Source organism: Oryzias latipes, chromosome 16 (assembly GCF_053564925.1).
Source record: "Oryzias latipes strain Hd-rR chromosome 16, Olatipes_Hd-rR_3.1".
Lineage (NCBI taxonomy): Eukaryota > Metazoa > Chordata > Actinopteri > Beloniformes > Adrianichthyidae > Oryzias > Oryzias latipes.
In genome coordinates this window covers 24,487,348-24,507,323 of record NC_136252.1, presented here as the reverse complement: position 1 = coordinate 24,507,323, position 19,976 = coordinate 24,487,348, and the positions used below count along the sequence as shown (strand labels likewise).

At 38.8% G+C, this 19,976-nt stretch overlaps 4 protein-coding genes across 7 annotated transcripts; 3 read left to right on the top strand and 1 right to left on the bottom strand.

The window, feature by feature from the left end:
* The first annotated feature begins 2,439 nt into the window (after window positions 1-2,439).
* tlr21 (toll-like receptor 21) lies at window positions 2,440-6,404 on the top strand. Its single transcript, XM_023964717.2, has 2 exons — window positions 2,440-2,999; window positions 3,083-6,404. The coding sequence occupies exon 2, from the start codon at window positions 3,177-3,179 to the stop codon at window positions 6,105-6,107; it is 2,931 nt and encodes a 976-aa protein (XP_023820485.1). The 5' UTR covers window positions 2,440-2,999; window positions 3,083-3,176; the 3' UTR covers window positions 6,108-6,404.
* A 3-nt stretch (window positions 6,405-6,407) lies between these two features.
* On the bottom strand, window positions 6,408-11,249 carry prr19 (proline rich 19). Of its 3 annotated transcripts, XM_011485505.4 has the most exons (5): window positions 11,103-11,249; window positions 10,933-11,005; window positions 7,780-8,975; window positions 7,502-7,584; window positions 6,408-7,144 (listed from the first exon to the last, which is right to left on the bottom strand). In XM_011485505.4, the coding sequence occupies exons 1-5, from the start codon at window positions 11,200-11,202 to the stop codon at window positions 6,536-6,538; spliced, it is 2,061 nt and encodes a 686-aa protein (XP_011483807.4). In that variant the 5' UTR covers window positions 11,203-11,249; the 3' UTR covers window positions 6,408-6,535. The 3 variants fall into 3 exon arrangements, with proteins under 3 accessions (XP_011483807.4, XP_078789698.1, XP_078789699.1); XM_078933572.1 differs by lacking the exon at window positions 10,933-11,005 and having other exon boundaries at window positions 11,103-11,239; XM_078933573.1 differs by lacking the exon at window positions 11,103-11,249 and having other exon boundaries at window positions 10,773-10,955.
* Window positions 11,250-11,320: 71 nt separating this feature from the next.
* pafah1b3 (platelet-activating factor acetylhydrolase, isoform Ib, gamma subunit) lies at window positions 11,321-17,903 on the top strand. Of its 2 annotated transcripts, none has more exons than XM_004078010.5 (6): window positions 11,321-11,459; window positions 11,768-11,856; window positions 12,352-12,441; window positions 15,512-15,628; window positions 15,800-15,922; window positions 16,293-17,903. In XM_004078010.5, exons 2-6 carry the CDS (start codon window positions 11,776-11,778, stop codon window positions 16,551-16,553), a joined length of 672 nt encoding a protein of 223 aa, XP_004078058.1. In that variant the 5' UTR covers window positions 11,321-11,459; window positions 11,768-11,775; the 3' UTR covers window positions 16,554-17,903. The 2 variants fall into 2 exon arrangements, with proteins under 2 accessions (XP_004078058.1, XP_004078057.1); XM_004078009.4 differs by having other exon boundaries at window positions 11,421-11,681.
* A 914-nt stretch (window positions 17,904-18,817) lies between these two features.
* On the top strand, window positions 18,818-19,974 carry LOC144984590 (uncharacterized). The gene is made up of 5 exons (XM_078933581.1): window positions 18,818-19,020; window positions 19,116-19,166; window positions 19,264-19,344; window positions 19,454-19,534; window positions 19,679-19,974. Exons 1-5 carry the CDS (start codon window positions 18,957-18,959, stop codon window positions 19,771-19,773), a joined length of 372 nt encoding a protein of 123 aa, XP_078789707.1. The 5' UTR covers window positions 18,818-18,956; the 3' UTR covers window positions 19,774-19,974.
* Window positions 19,975-19,976: the final 2 nt, after the last annotated feature.

Here is a 19,976-nt window from a genome sequence, read left to right as displayed (position 1 = left end):
ACTAATATATGGATATATCATTGAATAGTACAACATAATTGCAACCTTTGTATTCATCAAATGACGGGTTTTACCTAGGATACCCACCATTTTGGCAATTTTTGTAATAATAAAACTAACATGAGGTTTCCAGGACAAGGATTCATCCACTTCGACTGGATAATAACCTCCTAACTGAGTGACAATTTGTTAGCTTTGAACCAAGTAGATATCTTGTCAAGTTCACCATTTACAAAATTGTTAAGAGTGTCTAAATCCTTATGGGAAGAGAATACACTGGTGTCATCTGCAAATAAGATTTTACAAAGTTTAACTGATGCATTGGGTAGATTATTGACATATAATAAAAATAACAGAGGACCCAAAATGGAACCTTGAGGTAAACCACATGGTAGAGGAAGGAGTGAGGACTCTAGTCCATTATAGTTTACGGTTTGATATCGATCAGTTAAATAACTAGTAAACCAAAGTAAAGAGTTGTTTGTAATGTCAAGAAGTGCAAGTTTATCCAAAAGAATAGTATGGTTAACAGTGTCAAATGCCTTTGACAAATCTAAAAAGATACCAAACTGTGTTCTCTTTTCTATTTTTTGCTTTATAGATTTCAGTAATTAAATGCACCAGTGCCATGTAAGTGGAATGTTTTTTCCTAAAACTGTACTGGTAAGGGTATAATATGTTATTGTTTTCAAGATGATCCATTAATCTTTGATAGACAATTTTTTCAAGAATCTTGGAAACAGCTGGTAAGACAGGAATTGGTCTATAATTATTGAAGTGGGTTGGATCATCATCTTTATAAACTGGAGTAATTTTTGCTCTCTTTAGCTCAATGGATACAGTACCTTTGACCAGAGTGAGATTAAAAACATATGTCAGTGGTTTAATAATAAAGACATAGATTGATTTTAACAAATTACTATCAATATTGTCGTAACCAGGTGAGCTGTCTTTTAAGTTAAGAATAATATCTCTTACTTCATTCTTAGTTGTTAGTGATAAGTAATGGAATAATTTAAATGAAATGGATTTCGAGAAAAGAAATAAGGTTAAATATGTGCCGCATTTGAAAAACACTCAAACAAACTTTAACAGGACAATTTAATGTCAAACACTATAGATATTATATTATAATACTATTTATAAATAATGTTTTAAAATCAGAGAAAGAATTTGATCAAACTTTGAAAAATGCAAGAGCAATTCATAGTTTGACAGATTCCTTTTTAGAGTTTTAGAAACAAGGATTGAAATAAAAAAGTGAGATTTTTTTCTCTGGATTCTCAAAGAAAAAGTTACCGTAGTTGTTTTTAATTTAACTTTCAATTTTGAAAACTACTTAGTTTTTTTCTTTTTTTTATTTCAATTTTTATTTTAAGTTACATCAAATTGTAAAAAATGTCACAATAAAAAACCAAGACACTTAATAATGAGCTTTATCTAACTAAAATATAAATGTATTTCTTTAAACATTTCTCTTTGATCCTGCTGCCATGTCTTGGTGATCCAACTCTATCCATAACTTAATTGTAACAGATGAGTTTTTTGTTTTCATTCAAAAAATCTGAGGTCTAAAGAACCAGTTGCACATCTAGAAATAAAAATATTTCTGGTATGTTAGTTCTCTCCTGTTTGAAAAGTTCTTCACCTTTGGTTTGTGGTCGAGAGTGAAAGGTCATCATTGCTGCTACATTGCTTCGACGTTGGACCATCAATGTCAAAGCTTTAAACCACTTCTTGTTGTAGAAAAAACTTCAAATTAAAATAGATCTAATTTATCAGGTACTTGATGATTTTTTAAGTTTTCTTATATTTTTCTTGTAAACTTGTTTTGAACAAAGTAAAAAAAAAGTGAGATAGGTAAATACTGCCCTATGGCAGCTGGGTTCCACTATAGCAGGTATAGAAAATGGATAGCTGTCTGTTTTTTAACCATTGATGCTTTTTCCCTATAGAGTTCTGTTTATGCATTTGAACTGAGTTTTTTATTTGATTTGTATCTTCCATTTACAATGAGCCTGGAACTTATATCCAGAACCTTCATTACACAAAAGCCATGTGGCTAATTTTGGTACATAAATTAGTGGTAAAGTATCTTTGAGCTTCACTTTTGAATTTATTAACTCATTATTTATTGTGTTTTTAATTGAGTATTCTTGGAGTATTCTTCTATCTTATTTTTGCTTTGCGTGTTAAATAAAATTATATAAATAATTGAACTATTGAATATATACAGACCTTTTAACATTTAACAAGCAGTGTGTCTCTGCTGCAAAAATGACACTTAAAAGACCAAAAAGTTACAGAGAGGAAAGCCAAACAGTCTGCATGAAGTGCACTGCTTGTATTGGTGTATACCCACACAAGCAGCATTTACAGTTAAAATCCTTAACATGTTTTTTTTCCCTTTAAATGGAAGAAACTGCACACATTATATATATAGGAAGAAGAGGCTGAACTTGTCTTCCCTTTTCTGATGCACCAGTGCTCTTGTAACAAACAGAACTCCAGAAGCATACAAGAGGAGCCAAAAAAACAGCCTCATATGAGATGGTAAGAAGGTTCATTTAATATAACTAATAGGTTAAGTTCACTTGTTTTTGTTTTTTTAATTACATTTAGTGACAGAAGAGCAAGAAACACTAAAAAACATAAAAGAACTAGTGAATATGTTATTTCTAAGAGGGTTTCAAAGCCCCTCTTTTGAAACATTTGTCATAAATAAACTTTAATCCCTCTGAGGGATGACAGGGAATTGTTACAGCCCCATTCATTCTGGATCTTAAACAAAAGTTAAGTTGCTTCTTCTGTCAGTAGCTCTAACGTGCATTAACTGATTCTCATGACTTGAATGAGGATATGAGAGCGTTTTAAAAAAGGAAATGATTTTTTTCTTGGTTCCAGTTTTTTTTATAGGAAATTTAACTGTTACTCCTAAATCAGGTACAGTTCCCCCAGAATGACTCTGATCGCTTTGGTTTGGACGGTCTGTTAAAAAGGTAGGCTGCTTGTTTTTTTAAAATGCCTTTTTAGATGGTAAGGTCTGAGTTTTGTCTGATTTAAAACTGATTTTCTTCCCCAGAATTCTGATTCACTTGCCAGCCTGACGTCGGCCCGTGAACGACTAACAGATTGAGGAAACTCACCGGATTCTTATTCCTAAGGAAACAACCTAAATGGCTTTCCTTCCTCGTGAGCTGTTGGCGCTAATGGCTGTCCTTGGTGTCGTTCAACTCATCTGTGGCTACAGCTACAGAAACTGTATTGAGGATCAGTGGTCAAACCGGAAAAGTTTCCACTGTACCAGGCGGTACGTGGGGAAAATGTCAAATATGACCCAAGACCTGCCTGTAACAGCTGTTAATCTCTCAATCAGCCACTGCAATGTGAGTCAACTTGACAACAGCTTGTCTCATCTACAAAACCTTCAGCACCTGAGTATCAGCCTTTGTAACCTGAAGATCATCAGCGGGAACGCTTTCCGAAGCTTGAGTCAGCTGAAATCTTTAATTTTGTCCTTCAACGAATTGTCTGAGCTCAAACCTTTGCTTTTTGAGGATCTGCAAAGCCTCAACTCCCTCTTGTTGGCTCATAACAAATTACAAGCTCTCCCTGAGGAGATTTTCTTAAACACTTCTAGTCTTCAGACTTTAAACATGGACACAAACGTACTCAATAATTTCGCAAATGTTGTCAGATCTGTATCGCATCTGATGAATCTGACGGCTTTGGACCTCAGCTTCAATCATTTCACCTCACTAAGTCACTCTAGTGCGTCTTTGCCCAGATCCCTCACAAAGCTCTCTCTGAAGGGAAACAATTTGCTCACATTAGGATGTCAAGCGACACTGTTCAATTATGTCAAGCTTCTGGATCTGTCGAACAACGCCAGGCTCACTGCGATGGCTTTTAAAGGAGTAGATTTGAGCCACTTAAAGTTTCTGAGTTTGAAACTGACAAAAGTAGACATATTGACATTTTTAAACATCAGCAATGTGAGTAGAGTTCACGTCGACTTCTCTGGCACTGGTTTGAAAAATAAAACCCAAATCGAGAAACTGTGTGAGCTGTTGAGGAAAAAGCACAGTATCATGAAAAGTTTGAAATTAGATGATAATGGGATTAAAAGTACGTCATTTACACTCCACTACTGCCCTACAATTACAAAGGCTTTACATTTATCGCAAAACAAACTCCAAACTGTAAAGTGCCTCGACTTTCTTGACGGACAAGAAAAGATCACAGAGTTCTATGCAGAACACAACAGACTCCTCTCCCTGTCATCCTGCAAAAACAGAAGCAAACCCGCTTTAACAAAACTGAAAAAGTTGAGTTATCGCTACAATCGCATCCTCTCAGTGAAAGCCAACGCTTTTCATCTCACTCCAAACATAAAGGTGCTGCAACTTAACATTAATAATATCGCCTTTTTGGATCACCATGCGCTGAAAGGCTTAAAACAGCTACAGGAGCTTCGACTGGATAATAACCTCCTAACTGATTTGTTTAAAGACACCTTTGCAAACACTTGCAAACTGAAGATCCTTAATCTGCGCAACAATCGTGTTTCTGTCATATTTAATGGAACCTTCTACTGCCTTAAAAAGTTAACAACCTTGGATCTGGGAGGCAACAAGATCACTCATTTCCAGGCAGCTGGCTTTGATGGCTTAACAAAGTTGTCAAAGCTGTACTTGGATGGAAACAACCTAAAAACAATTAAAACGTCCTTCTATTACGCTTTCCAAGATACTCTCAAAGTCCTGGATTTAAGTAGAAACAAGATCCGTTTTTTGACCAAAGACAAAAGCTCCCCTTTTATGAACTTTAGCAAACTCACTGACCTCAAAGTGGCGTCTCAGCGGCCTTATGGCCTCACCCTTTTACCTCCAACTTTATTTCGTGGCCTGCACTCACTGAAGTCTTTGTACCTCGGTAACAACAGGATCACTCACATTCCTTGTGATGCCTTTGATGATTTGACCGGCCTACATTTTCTCACCCTGGATAACTGCTGTGTTGGGGGGGTGAACTTGCATCCAGGAGTCTTTAAGAATTTGAGAAACTTGACCAAACTGATTTTAGAAAATGTGGGCCTTCAAAATTTCACCAAGGAGGTTTTTGGGAACCTCACACAGCTGAGGATCCTTCAGGCAAACCACAACACGATGCAGAGCATTCCTCTAGACGCCCTGGAGAGTTTAGTCAAACTCCAATACCTTGACATCCGTAATGTTTCTCTAAGCTGCACCTGCAAGAACAGCTTTTTGCAAAACTACACTCTTCACAACCCTGATCTTCAGGTGGTCTACTTGTACAATCTTCAGTGTCCTGAGGATAATAGCAAGACGTTCTTTAACTTTAACACTGAGGTTTGTTTCATAGATTTAGGAGAGCACCTGTTCTTCTGCACTGCAGCTGTGATCTTCCTTTTTACAGTCACTCCTTTACTTCATGTCAAACTCTACTGGAAAGTCAAGTATGGGTACTTTGTTTTCCGCGCCTGGTTCAGTGAACAGTGGAGCAGAATCAGAGACAAAGAGGAGAATTGCAAATATGACGCATTCATCTCCTATAACTCCGTAGATGAAGAGTGGGTCATGGATTATTTGGTGCCTAACCTTGAGGGGAATAAATCCCCTTTTAAGCTCTGTCTGCATCACAGGGACTTCGAATTAGGTCGAGATATTGTGGACAACATAGTTAACGCAGTCTACAGCAGTCGGAAAACCATTTGTGTGGTGAGCAGGAGCTTCCTGTGCAGCGAGTGGTGTTCCCTGGAGATCCAGCTTGCCAGTTATAGACTCTTTGACGAGCACAGAGACGTTCTCCTGCTCGTCTTCCTGGAACCGATCTCGGAAAGGCAGCTGTCATCCTACCACCGCATGAGGAAGGTCATGTTAAAAAAGACGTATCTACAGTGGCCCGGCCCGGACACCACCAATTTTCTGCAAGCCCGAGAGCTGTTCTGGAGCCAGCTCCGCAGGGCAATAAGAGCAGGAAACAGGCTGGAAACAGAAGATGAAGCTCAGGAACACTATGCTGCACAAGACCATCAAACTGAGGAGAATCAGACATCAGATGAAAGCTGCTACTTGCAACCATAAAGATGTTTTATTTTTTAATATTTATTTCATAACATTAAAACAAATCAATGTACAAATAATATCAAATCAACAATATAACTGTGTTCTTTTTAGCTTTGCTATCAATGTTTATTTTTCTTTGTAACAATGACTGATAGTGTGATTATATGTTTAAAGTAAAAATTCTCTTGTGGTGTCCTAAATTATATAGCATCTGTTTTGCATATTTGAAAGTGCTTGAATATGTAAAAAATGTTTCTGTTGCTGGAAAAAAGTGAGATGCATGAAGAAACCTCCAAAATAAACCTCCAGTAATGCCAGTTATTGTTCTTTGTCCTTTATTTCAGTTTAAAGTAAACTTCAAAGCAAAAGCAAGCATGGAGAGTTTGTCGTACAAACACCAAAAAAGATGTTCACAGACTTGTCTCTAGATGGCGCTCCAGCACACTTTAGTACAGTCTCATTGGAGGAAAGGACCAGTGCTCAGGACTGGGAAAAGAAGAGGTATGAGGAGGCCCTGGGCTTCTCTCAAGCATGTAAGATGGAGGGTAATGTCTCATATCGGTGTAATCGGAGCTAGGCGCTGGAGAGGGCGAAGGCTCTCTGCACCGCCTGAAGGGCTGGAAGTGTCTGCTGTGAGAAGGAGGGGAAATGTGGGCAGGAAAGGAATCCATTCCAAAATGGTCTGGTTCTTTTGGAAAGAGCTCTGGCTCTCCTGCATCCAGCAGCTGTGCTCGGTAGGGAAGGATGCTGCTGCTGCAGCGTTCAGGTTCACAGCTTCCCATTCTAGCCTCTAAAGTGTGGTTAGGAAAGCTGCTTTCAAAGCAATTAAACTGAAAAGTCTCTTCAAGTCTTGACCTGGTGAAAAAACGTTCCCAATCTTCGGAGGTTGACACCGTTTCTCTTTGAAATACGTTGGGAGAGTGAGGAAACAAGTCGTTATTTGAGATCCCAGATGGCTCAAAATCCAAGTTAAACCGAGGACAAAACTGCAGTCTGGGGGTTTCCTCCAAAGGCTTCATGAAGGTATTCATAGGAGTTGCAAACCAATCAGCAGTCTTCACATGAAAAAGAGTAAACAACAACTTTTAATTCACGTAAGAGATACAGTATATAAACCATATTTTAACATTGTAACTATCCAAACAAAAGCAGGAAATGTTCATTTCTGAGTCAGACGTTAAAACTGGACGGGGAAGCAAAAGAAGAAGCTTTAGTTTAATCTGAACGATTGCGTGACGCTTAGAGCGTACAAAAGGGTACCAAAAATGTGGAAGTGAAACATGTGAACTATAGCATTGACAGAAAGTCTGGTTTGGCTCTTTTAGGCTGCTTAGAGGTCAACACAGGGCTCAGAAACAAAAAACAAACAAACTCCCCTTTCCAATAGAAGAAATGAAAAACTGAAGGTTTACCTGTTGCAGACGCTGCTGTGGTTGCGGACTGGAGATCCAATGGAGGTTTAAATGTTTATTGTCAGTCAGACTGTCTGATTTGTCTGAAAGGGAGTAGAATACACACACACATAAATATCAGCTTCTTCTTGCATTTTAATCAATACAATATAAAAAATCAGAATCTTTATAGCAGTTATACATGTCGAAGTATTTTTGTCATGATTCAAGTAAAGTGATAATTTATCTAACAAAGATTTTCAGGAACAAAGACAAACAATTGACCATCTTATTTTTACCTGCACATAAAAGTTGCCTTTCCTCCATCAAAGCCTCCCTGTTCTCCTGGAAGACTGTTCTGGGATGCAGGTTCATGCACTGCTGCACTGCTTTGAGGTTTTCTTGCAGCCAGGGTCCATGACTCTCCTGCAGCGACTTCAGCAGCACCTTCCTGCACTCTGCCAGCAGGTTCCTCTTCTTCATCAGTGGAAAACGAAGAGATTCACAGAGACGTGCTGCCAGCGCTCTGACAGACTTTGACACATTCTCAGAATCCTGCCTTCCATGCTGCATGTCGAACGTTCCACCGGCTGCTGAACTGGAGTCCAGAAGTGAATTTGGGTTACTACTTTCTGTTTGAGTTTGGCTGTCCTGGTTCTTTTGAGGAAGCTCAAGCCCAGAATTGAGTTCTTTGTCTTTTTCAGAGATGGTATTGTTGGCGTTGGTGAAAGTTTCTACAGCGTGCATGCTGGGCTTTGGTGAGGAAATAGCATTTAGACCAGCAGCTGACACATCATTCTGCTGCTGTGGTCTCAGTTCTGGTGTGACATCGGATCCATGACCCTTAAACTGAGGATTTTTCTCTTGTGCCTCTACAAATACATATTGGCTCTTTTCAGGAGAGTCTGCTTTGTTTATCAACGATGCCTCGCCATTGGCATCAGCAGCAAACAAATCCTCTTTAGGAAGTGGAGCAGAAACATGAGATGATGAGGACAGAAGCAAAGTCTCATTGTTCATTTTCTTCACTTTCTCCCCTCTTTTTTCACACTTGCTCTGCTCACTTAGCAACCGTTCAATATCAATGGACTTTATTTCATGGCTGAACAGACCGGGGCGTCCTATAAGGCGGCTGTCAGTGATGATGCTGGGCTCCTGAGCTGTAGGCACAGCACTCAGAATTGGAGTACTTCTCCTTGAAGTGAAGTGACAGCTGTTATGACTGCAGTTCTGACAATGTGTTACATCTCTCCTGCTTTGGCAGCGGCAATGTCGGTGACATGATCTGGTCTGTTTCCGACCTCCTGTCATTTGACTTCGCTCCTTGCGGGTTTTTAGCCTTTTTAATTTGTGCTGGCTTTGTGACTCACTGCATTGGTGGAAATATTTAGAGTCCAGAGATTTGGCTGGGTGACACTGTGGCTGTTTCTGGGTAACATTTAGGACCTTTTCTGATGTTGGCCTGCCACACACGTGGCTCATGCTGCAAACAGCTCTGTAGAGAAAGAGCCACATTTAGTAAAACAAACATTTAATAACATGCAACATGTCTACCAGAGGATAGACTTTAAAAACCCACTCCCATCGCCTTTTGATCAATTTTAAAACCATTCCCAGTGTCTTTTTTAATTTTCATATGATGAAGATGCCGTTTTCCAACTAAATCCCCCCAAAAAAACTGTCGTTTTCTAGGACAAAGTTTCTGCAGAGCAGCAGTAGTTCATCAGAAATTTGCCTCCGAGTTGTGGGTGACTGTTGGCGCAGAGTAAACCCACCCCCATTTCCCATCATCATTCTGTTTATGTGCTCTCCCTCACACCCCCAACCTAACATTACCAGTGAAACAAAAATGGTGAGCAATATTGGAGTTATCAAGCCGTACAGTTTTGAGCCAAATGCCAGCTTGGACAAAAAAAATCAAGACATTTCAAGATCTATTTCAATAAGCAACATTAGATTTAGTGCCATATGTTTCCGGTCAAATTTATGGAAACACTGGAGGGACTATCTTTTTATTTGTCATTGTAATTAATGTTTTTATGGTGTGGTGTGTATATGTACTCTTTTTATCTTGGTATTTATTCTTATCCTTTTTAATAAATTTATTTGTATTAAGTATTTTTATTAACTTTATTAACTGTAACTATACACTGTACCTCAACTTATGTATTCTTGACACTGTATGTTTTTTAAATGTAGTGGGTCCGTGTACTCCTTTTTACTGATTGGACCATGAGTCTGGAATAAATTCTATCAATTTGTCAGCTTGTGGGCTTCTAAGAATAGATCTGAACGGGAAGCTTGTGGCCTGCCGATTGTAACTTCTAAGCCACTGCTACAAGCTTTTTCAAACTGCATTTTTTCATCTGCTCCTGATTCACAATGATTTGAATGAAGAAATACTCATAAATGCAAAATTAAGCCTAGTTTTCTTTATATGTGTCCTTCATCATGAGAAGAATTCCCACAAGAACATGTTAAAAACACCCAAAACACAATTTTCATCAGAGTGGGTCTTAAAAAGTTCAGTTGCTGGTTTACAAAGCTTTGAGTGGTTTAGCACCAAACTGCAAGATTGACTTCCTGACCCATTATGTAACAACTAGAGCTATCCGGTCATCTGGATCGGGTTTTTGTTAGGTCCTAGAGTCAAAACCAAACATGGAGAAGCTGCATTCAGCTTTTATGCCCCACACATCTGAAACAGACTTCTAGAAAGCTGAAATACTCTGTTTAATTAAATCAAGGTTAAACACCCACCTGCTCTCAGCTGCATTTGATAACATATAAGAGAACTGTACATCAACTTTTATAATGTTGAAATATGAAGTTGTAGAACTAACTCAAGGTCATTAGGGTTTAGCATAAGATTTAAGGACAGAGTGAAAAGCATGTCAAACTTGATAGTAACTTAAAAAAACAGGTTTGCTTGATCATAATGGATACAGAAAAAGAAAGAGATTCAGAGGTTTCCAAGAAAAATCCAATTATCATCTAATGTAGGATTTATGACATATCTTTTCAAATCATAATTTGCTGGAAAAATGTGTTGACAGTTTCACACATTTTCAATAGAACACATGCATACAATAATATGTTTCAAAGCATCTGTTGCCCCTAAAGACCCTTTTCTTCAGCAGATGCAGAGGAAGCATCCTGCTTCACTGATTACATGGACCATACCAACACAAGAAGAGGGAGAAGTCAACTGGAGTTCCGTAAAATATACGTCTCATTATATCTTCAGTGATCACCTTTGTCAACTAGTTTAAATGCGGAAATAAATACTTACTATCAGAATCCCCTTAAGACACTTTCTATTAGCTTTTTTAGGTCAAAATTTAAAACAATACGATAGTAAACGGGAATGTGTGTCGCTTCTGGACGTGCGGTCATCGGTACAAGTGCGCACTCTGCTGATAGCTCTGGTTTACAAAACGGATCACCCTCACCTTGCAAAAACTTTAACGTCTGTTGCAACGTTGACCCATGAAGCACACGTGCATGAAGTTACCGCTGCAAATGCTAAAACACGTCGCATATCACTACCTCTAAAAAAATGTAAAACGAAACATACATAAAGTTGTTGCTGATAGTTTAAAAATAGATAATAATCGCCCACCTGTTGCTTGCCGAGATGGTCTGTTCGAAATCTTTGTCAGTTTTATATTAATTGTTGCCGAGCAACCTCTGCGCTTCTGGTGCGCAGCACTTACTCCCATGGACACTTGCGCGTACAGGTCGAATCCACTTCAGCACAAAGGGAACATCCAAGACTACATTTAAAAAAAATATTCATTCAAATATTAGACTAATTAAAATGTGTTTTTCATGTGTTGTATATGAAAATATCAATGCTTAAAAATGTAATAGTAATATTTGGAAATTTTAAGTTTTAAAAAAAATAAGACGATCCTGCCCCTGGGAGGAAATGGTACAGACTGCAACGCTGAAAATATACTTCCTGTAGCGGATTTAGGTGATAACGATATTTTTGATTTAATTGTAGTCTTCATTCATCAATATCTTACGTTTAATTCATTTTTTAAAGTCGGGTTTTCTATATTTCTATGTATTGCAGCTTTTAAAGTTACAAGTTAGCATCTAGCTATTCTCTTTCAAGGAATATCGATCTTGTGTTAGGCTAGCTACTAGCGTGGCTAATTCAGTCAGCCTTTATACTGGTGGTCGTTAGCAGTTGGTACGACAGTCTTCGGCTTTTGTAATAGTTCTTCGATTCCTTTGTTTAAGTCATTAAACCCCATGCGTCATTGCTTTACTAAACAGGTAGAGCCATGAGTGGAGAAGACTCAAATCCAGCCGCCACACCCACTGAATGTAAAGACATCCATGGCGATGGAAGATGGATGTCTCTGGTGCGTAAACTAACGCTATTATGATTGACTTTGTGTGTCGTGTAGCACTTCTATCCAAAATTGCAGTTTTAATTTGCTAAAAAGTAGCCGTACCTCATTTGTTTTTTTTATGTCAAATGTAAGTCAACCTACATTAACTCGATAGATATGTAAAAAAAGATATGTTTACCGTTTTTTTAAGAATTTTGTTTAAAAATCCCATGAATTATGAGGACTTTAATAAAAACATGGCCAAATAAAGAGACTTTAATGTCAGATTTAGCCCAGCTTTGTTGCTGCACCTTAAAAAAAAGCACAGGAGAGAAGACAAAACACTTTCAATATTAAATCCATTCTGATGTAAATGATTTTTCAGTTGCATGCTATGTATTTACATCTTTAACTGTTCTTTTTAATTGTTTCAGAAGCTACTTACTCCATTTCCATGCTGCTACCTTAGTAGCAGCTCAGTTTGTAATGAATTTTCACACGTTTTCTTTCTTTATTTGTTTGCAGCACAACCACTTTGTGGCTGAAAGCAAAGACAGAGAACCTGATGTCCTGTTTGTTGGAGACTCCCTTATTCAGCTCATGCATCAGTTTGGGGTAAAACTCTTCTTCATTTTCTAGAAAAACATGTTCCACGAAACAATTCTTTATGTAAACACTTGGCTGCTTTAAGTGTGATCAAGCACATGTTGATGTTGCACAGAGTTAAAAGTCAAAATTGTTTTGGTAATTTGGCTGCCAAGTTTTGGGAAAATATGAAGAAATAGATGTTTTTAAAAATTGTACAATGTTGTTCTTAAGATGTTATGAACACATGCAATAGGAATGGACATTTTTTTTATGTTGTCTGCTCTGAATAAGTAGCTATAAACTCAAGCAGTGTTGTTAAATTAAGATATTTTGTTAACAAAAAAAATACCAAATAAAGCTAGAAAACCAGCAGTGTGGGTAAGCTAACACACCATCTTTTCCTGGTTTTTATACCCGGACTTATCTAGGAATTCAGTGAAATGATCGATTGTGAATAGCTTAAAATGTTTCCACATTTGTTTCCCAAAGGTTGAAAGCTCCACAGACTAATTACACAACAAATGACAAACTAAAATGATTTTCAATGTAATAAAATAATCACTTAATAAAAGAAAGATTTAGATATAAATTGAAAACGTTCTCAATATCATCTAAATGTGCCTTTAGTGGTAAACTCAGAATGTCCTCTTTGTGATTGTTTGAGTGGATACCAGAAAGCGTCTTTGGCTAAGGTTAACTAGGTAAAGAGTACTACGCTGCATTTAGGGCTCTGGGTGGACGTGGCGCTGCCGATTTTACCAGGAAAACCTTGCTTGGGTCACTAAGGGTATTTCTCTTTTAGGGTTGTATTTGGGTATGGATGATGACCAAAAATAATTGGGAGGGTGTCATGGAGCGAGTGTGTGCCAGACTGTCTAAAGGGAGATACCTGCTGCCACAGCTTTCCTATCCGGGTTGAATTCTTGTTGCCAATAATTTGGTAGCCTCAATGCTTTGGCACAGACTGATAGTGTTGCCTCCTCCTGCGGGCTTCATCCCAGCAATTCAGAAGACCTTGGTGGACTTTTTTTGATCTGGCCACCACTGGCTGAGGTGCGCTGTCCTTTACCTTCCAGTTGAGGAGGGCGGTCAGGAACTGGGTGACGGTGTTCAGGCTGAGGAATGTTTAGCCCCCTCTTTACCATCCTGGTCTGCCATGGACAGATAACTGCTCGTGTGCTGCTGAGGGAAAGCTGGTAATTTGGGTTGTGTCAAGCATCTGTTTAATGGTCCAACACGCACATCTGGATCTGTCAGGGGTCCCACCATTCTATTTGTCCGTTCTGCAAGCTTGAAGGTTTCTGCTCTGCAAGAGGGCTGCTATTTCCACCCCAGGACCGTGGCTGTTTGGCAGTGGGCTACTCTCCTCGCGAACATTGTCTTCTGCAACCATGGACTCCAAACTGAGGGAGGTTGGCTGCATGAAGCTCGACCATCTCCTGAAGACACTCGTTTCTGAGCTTGCTTTGGCTGTGGGGTTTTGATCTGTCAGAACGCTGCAGAGGATAGTTGATGTAGTCTGCCAGACATGCATAGTGTAGTGAGGAGACCCACAGTCGCTTCCCAATGGATGGATGGGCTGGATCTTGCCTTCCCATCTCTCTTCTCCCGTCTCCCCACCCTGTGATGAGGGGAAGAGGACAGAAGTAAACTGCTGTCCTGGACATCGACACAAATGGGGAATTTGAAGATCCCTGTACAAAGTTCGATTACTGAAACAGTGGAACATCTTTTTTTTAATAATTAATTTATTTCTTTTGCTCTGTCTACGTCTGGCGGGACTTTTTTCCCTTCTTAATTCTGTTTTTCAGAGGCTGAGGGAACCGTTTTCATTCACCTGTTTAATTAATGGGCCGATTATTAGGCCCAAAGGCAAAGAGTCCATGTTTTGTTGAATTTTCTTTTGAGGGAGTCTAAGCTGGTGGTGTGGATGGCGAGAAAAAATCAGAAACGAGGAGTTGGGTCTGATGATGTCCTGTTTATTCTTAAGAGACTTTTGGTGGCTAGTTTGACAGTCAAGTTTAGTTTTTACAAGCTCACACACGCAGTGAATATTTTTCTTAATACATGGGCCGTACAAAATGTGTTGTGTTCTGTAAATAAAGACCCTTTAGTGCTGAATTTCTGAATTTGTTTCCTTGACGTTTTTTTTTTTTTTTTTCTTCGTTTTTTTGTGATGTATTTTCTTTGTTTCATGATGACTGATCATTAAAGGTGTTTTTGGAACTCAAACACTTTCTTGTGGTTCCACTTGTTTTCAGGATTTTCTATTTCTGAAATGGTGACTGATCACGCCACTCACTAAGCAGCACGTCTCTACAAAGTTGGAGAACTCTAGTATTGATATCACATTTGCAGTTGTAAAGGGACTTTGCTTTGTGTAGTGGAGCAGAAACAGATAAAGATCGGATCATATCAAGCTCTTTAGCTAAGAAAGTTTGAATGTCTGTTGGACTTTGCCAAATTGACATAGTTTTATTTATACTCCGTGAAAATATTTAAAAGATCAAATCTCTTAGTTACAATATAATACATATTTCTGAGCTATAAATGCCAATAAATCGTGGTAGTTTCTTCTAAAAAGCTTGCATGCTGTTTGAACATGTTTAATATCCCATAGAAATAGTCATCAGGATGTTGCACAGTGAATAGATGTGGGAGACAGATGTTGTGTAAAGCTCCAAAGAGAACACGTTTTGCTATTGACTCTTCAGACTAAAATAACAGGATTTAAACATGACTGTCATCCAAAATCAAAGCAGGCCTCTAAAGCAACAAAACATTTTTCTAGACTTCATGCAGATTTGCCTTTAAATGGTCTTATCCAATAAACACTTCGGTTTGGATTAATTTGGCATTTATTTAAGCCCAGATCATTTTAGATATGAATGGTCTCAATGATGATTAAAAAAATCTGTACTTAAAGCCTACACCAGTTATGAACCTTTTACATGTTCATTATACATTTAAAATGCCATCATGATATTCGTGTACTTCTTTCTATGCATCTCTGTTCTATCGGGCTTTAGTGTTTATATAAGTTTGCACATAAAGCAAACTTGTGCTAACCATCTGAACATTCATTGTTTGCCTGCAGATATGGAGACAGTTATTCTCTCCTCTTCATTGCCTCAACTTTGGAATTGGTGGTGATGCGACACAACACGTGCTATGGAGACTGAGCAATGGTGAACTGGATAACATCAGCCCAAAGGTTTAAAGCTCTGCCAAATATAGAGAACATGGGGACGCTTGTTTGCGCAGACAAAAGAGCCATTGTGCTCAACTTTGTTCTAAAAATCTCAATTCCGGGTACATTGATGTCCAACGGCCAATTACTCTTGTGCTCACAATTCTTTCCTGCCTCTTTTGTCTCTTGTGGTAGGTCGTGGTGCTATGGGTCGGCACCAACAATCACGGGCACACACCTGAACAGATCTGTGGTGGTATCATGGCTATCGTCCAAGTAATCAAGAACAAGCTCCCAGATGCCCAGACACTTATTCTTGTGGGTTATTTTCCTCTTTCACTGCTTTTTTAATGCATTTCTTTCAATGAACTGTCAGCTTATCTGCATGTTTTAAAAAAATATATAAAAAAACATGACATGAAGTTAATGCAACCATCAAACTGAACAATGGTGGAAGTGCCTGAGTGCATTACATACTGTCTCAGATGAGGCCAGGGCTTTGGGTAGTTTTACACTTCATTCACATGAGAACAGCTAAATTTTGTTGTGCTCAATGGCTTGGATTGTTTTAAAAGGAGATGACAATGATGGATGTTTTGGGTAAACTTGCATTTGGGGGAGAAAATGTCCGATTAAACTACGTTCCGTTTGTTTTGCTACTTTAATATCGCAAACTCCTGTTTTTCAGGGTTTGCTGCCCAGAGGCAAATCACCGAACCCTCTGCGGGAGCGAAATGCCCAAGTAAACAAGCTCGTCAAGGAGGCCGTATCATCCCTTCCACACGCATCCTTCTACAACGTGGACCCTGGCTTTGTCCTCTCGGATGGTAGCATCTCTCACCAGGACATGTATGACTACCTTCACCTCACCCAGAAGGGCTACCAGGCTGTGTGTGAACCGCTGCATGTTCGTATCAAGGAAATTCTGGATAAACCCACCGAGAACTGAGCAACCAGGTTGTAAATGTACACTACTACAGCGGTCCTCATCCCTGTTTCAAGAGAGCGGTGCACTTAGCTTTTTAGGACGGTAGATGGTGAATATGTTAAACTATAAAGGGCTAAGAGCAGACGTTCTCGGTGTTTGTCTTCTCTGCAATCAGGGTTGACGACCACTATTCTGGACAACGGGATCATGAGGATTTTTGTGTTTCTGATAAAGTGAAAAATGAGATGTGTTGTGATGTAGAAAGACCTAGTGGTCCCTGCTGGTTTCATGTGTGTCTCTGGTTCCCAAAGCATTTGGCCGTAAAAGATGATTTCATGACACTAGCGCTTAATAAAAGGGATGAGTATGATGAAGGAAACTTCTCGGTGCTGTTGATCACACACTAACGATAAAGAAACAAAATCCAATTCATTCAGTAATTATGGATTAAGATTTTATGAATATGCAACAACCTTTTATTTTACCAAACACATTCTTTGATTGCTGCAAAGCCACGTGCTTCATATCTCATCCCTTTTAGCTAAAGGATCAGAGCTGGAGTTACATTTGTCAGGAGGACTAATGACAGCAGTCGACAGATACATTTTTCTTTTTGAGGGAACTGGAATAGGATTGGGGTTGGAAATCGTTTTGGACTCCGTAGTGCTAGTATATGCCTGCTAGATGGAACTGCCTTTATTAGATAATCCATGTAGTTAGTTAGTCTGTGTAGTCTTACCCTACATAAACCATTTGTTTGTTTTAATTGCTTTCAATCTTTTTCTTTGAGGATATTTAGATTTGTTTTTAGCAGAAAGAGCACAGATGGAACTGTGAAGATTGGAATTGGAATGTTAGAACAAAACCTGACCTGGATTTGACTCCTTATGTCCTTTTCACGTCTACTAATGCATTTGTGCATTCTTTTTCTGCTTTGTGTGCCATGAAAAAGGTGTATGGCTTTACTTTGATGTTTTTTTTCCTGTAATATTTTAATGTATGTATTATTTTCCATTACCAAACCTTCTCACGATGTTTACATGCTTAATAAGTGACACGTTTTTGTCCTTTTCTTATGTTTGATTTCAGTATTGATGCCTTTCAGTCGTGTTTTCTTTTATCTCTCCTAACATTAGCGACGTTTCATGTGAGCGGCTGTTCATGTATGTGTTAGAATGTATTGTGAAGAGCTTTTTTCTTGTACTTCTCTGTCATGCCACACAATATCGCACTCAAACATTTAACACGCTTCACTTCACGACAATATGCTCGAGCACTTCTCCACTGAGGACCGAGCCGCTGGGACTGAATTGTAATTCATAGTGGCTAATTCTCCATGAAATGAAAGAACTGCATAAAATTTCAAAACAATATGGTGTCAGTGTCCACTGATTTCTTTGTCACGGCGTTGAACTTTCACTTTGCCATTGAAGCAGCTGCAGCTCCTCTTGGCCTCAGAGCGAATCCCTCATCAGCAGGCCGGTTGTAAGTGCTGTCAGTGATACGGCGGACTGACTCTGATGGCAGACATGTCTAGAGTTTACAAACACATCTTTGGGTTTTCAAAAGCTTTTGTTCTGCCTTCAACAACGTCATTAATCATCGTAATGAGGTTTTTTTTAAATGCAGCTTTTAAACAATTCTCAAATAGTAACACATCTGACGATACACAACCTTGTATTTGACAGCACATCTTTCCCAATGACTGATTAGAAGGACCTGCACTCCCATGGGAGATGGTTATCCCGCCTCTAGAGCGTGACGCTTTTTTGCAAAGGCATGTCCGTTTTTCTATTTGAAAGGAGATAAACAAGTTCTGCCCCATTGACGTTTTTATCACTAACATGTTTTTGAGGTGTATCTGAAAAAATGTAAAAATTGGGAACGATTCTCAAAAGGAACTGGATATTGGGTGTTTCATTTAGACAGAAAGTTAAAAAAAAGTTCAATTTGGAACCACGACAAAGGTAGATTTTCCTGTTATTAGATTTCCAAAAAGCAATGAGACGATATTTGAAACTCATGCGAGATGCGTTTGGAGGAAACTCCCTGTTTTTCACTGTAATTTGTAAAATAACACTGCAATAAATGTTCCATGTGACAGTCCAACAATGGCGATTTTAGCATTCACGCATTATTGGATTTCTGTCCAGAATCATGCGTACGCCAGTTTTCCTGACGGTAACAAGTCATTACTTAAACCCCCGATAAGATCAGTTGGCAAGTTCTTCCATGCTCTTCTCAGCTTTTAGACAGTAAAGCACGGTTAGGGCATGCCTCTTGGCTTTGGCAGGTGATGAATACACTGGAGATTCTATTTCAGACATCCAACCCCTTTATAAAGAGCAGCATCAGGCTTTTTTGTTGTGTCCTTATTTAAAGCTGGTGCGCACCTTTCCCTGGACACACTGAGCTCACAGCACCATGGAGGTGAAGCTGCTTTTGGCGTCCGTCCTACTGCTGCTGGTGTTCACACATGACATCCAAGGTAAAAAGAATTTCAATCCACCTCTAATCCGTATTTAACAACTATTGAACTGTGTCGTTCTGCTGCAGTTATGTAATTGTATCCTGTTTCTTGAGGTCTTCCTGGAAATCATGGACAATCTCTTACTGTGAGATCCAACACTGAAGGTGGGTAACAGTTGTGAAGGCATTTTTTTTGTTTAAAAGTTATTTTTAAAGCAATATTTAATTATGTTGTTGGTTTGTTTGTGTCGTCTCTGTGTAGATTCCCTCGATGACAATGTGCTGACTACTTCAAGCCCAGTCACAGTTCGGAGGCACCTGAGACGACACTGCAACTGTAAAGGTGAAAGCAAGACTAAACTGCTTTTCTTACCATGTGAGGTAAAAGTGCTCTTTTGAGACCGTCTTCTGTTTGTTCTTTTTGTGTTGTTTTTTTTTGTTTTATCACCAAGGATCAAGAAACGAGATGGTCAAACCACGTTGTCTGTGCAAACAGTTGACTGTTGACAACGGTTCAGGAACGAAGGGGAAACGTAAGTTATGGTTCAAAATAACAAAACAAATGAAATCATTTATAGTCTTTATAATCAGATAAAAACATTTTAAATAAAAATGTAATTTCTTTGTGTTTCTTTTCCTCCCTTAATTTTTTCATGTATTTGAAAACAACTAAAAAGGGCTTCAACGTTGCCGTATGGACAAACACAATAAGAAGAAGTGTGCCAGGATTTTGAAACAGAACACGGTGCTTCCTCAGCCCATTCCCATATAGCTAAAAGAATACCGCCTGGTGTAACAAACATATCTACATATGCATATTTTTATAGCAATACATTTCTCAGTTTGCAACTTTTAGGCGCTGCTGGCAAAGGCTTGCAACTTTTTTATAAACAAATACTTCCTGTGACTGAATCTGTCTGAACTGGTGGAGGTGTTTTCATGACCGTTTCTTAATAAACTTCATACAAAACAATT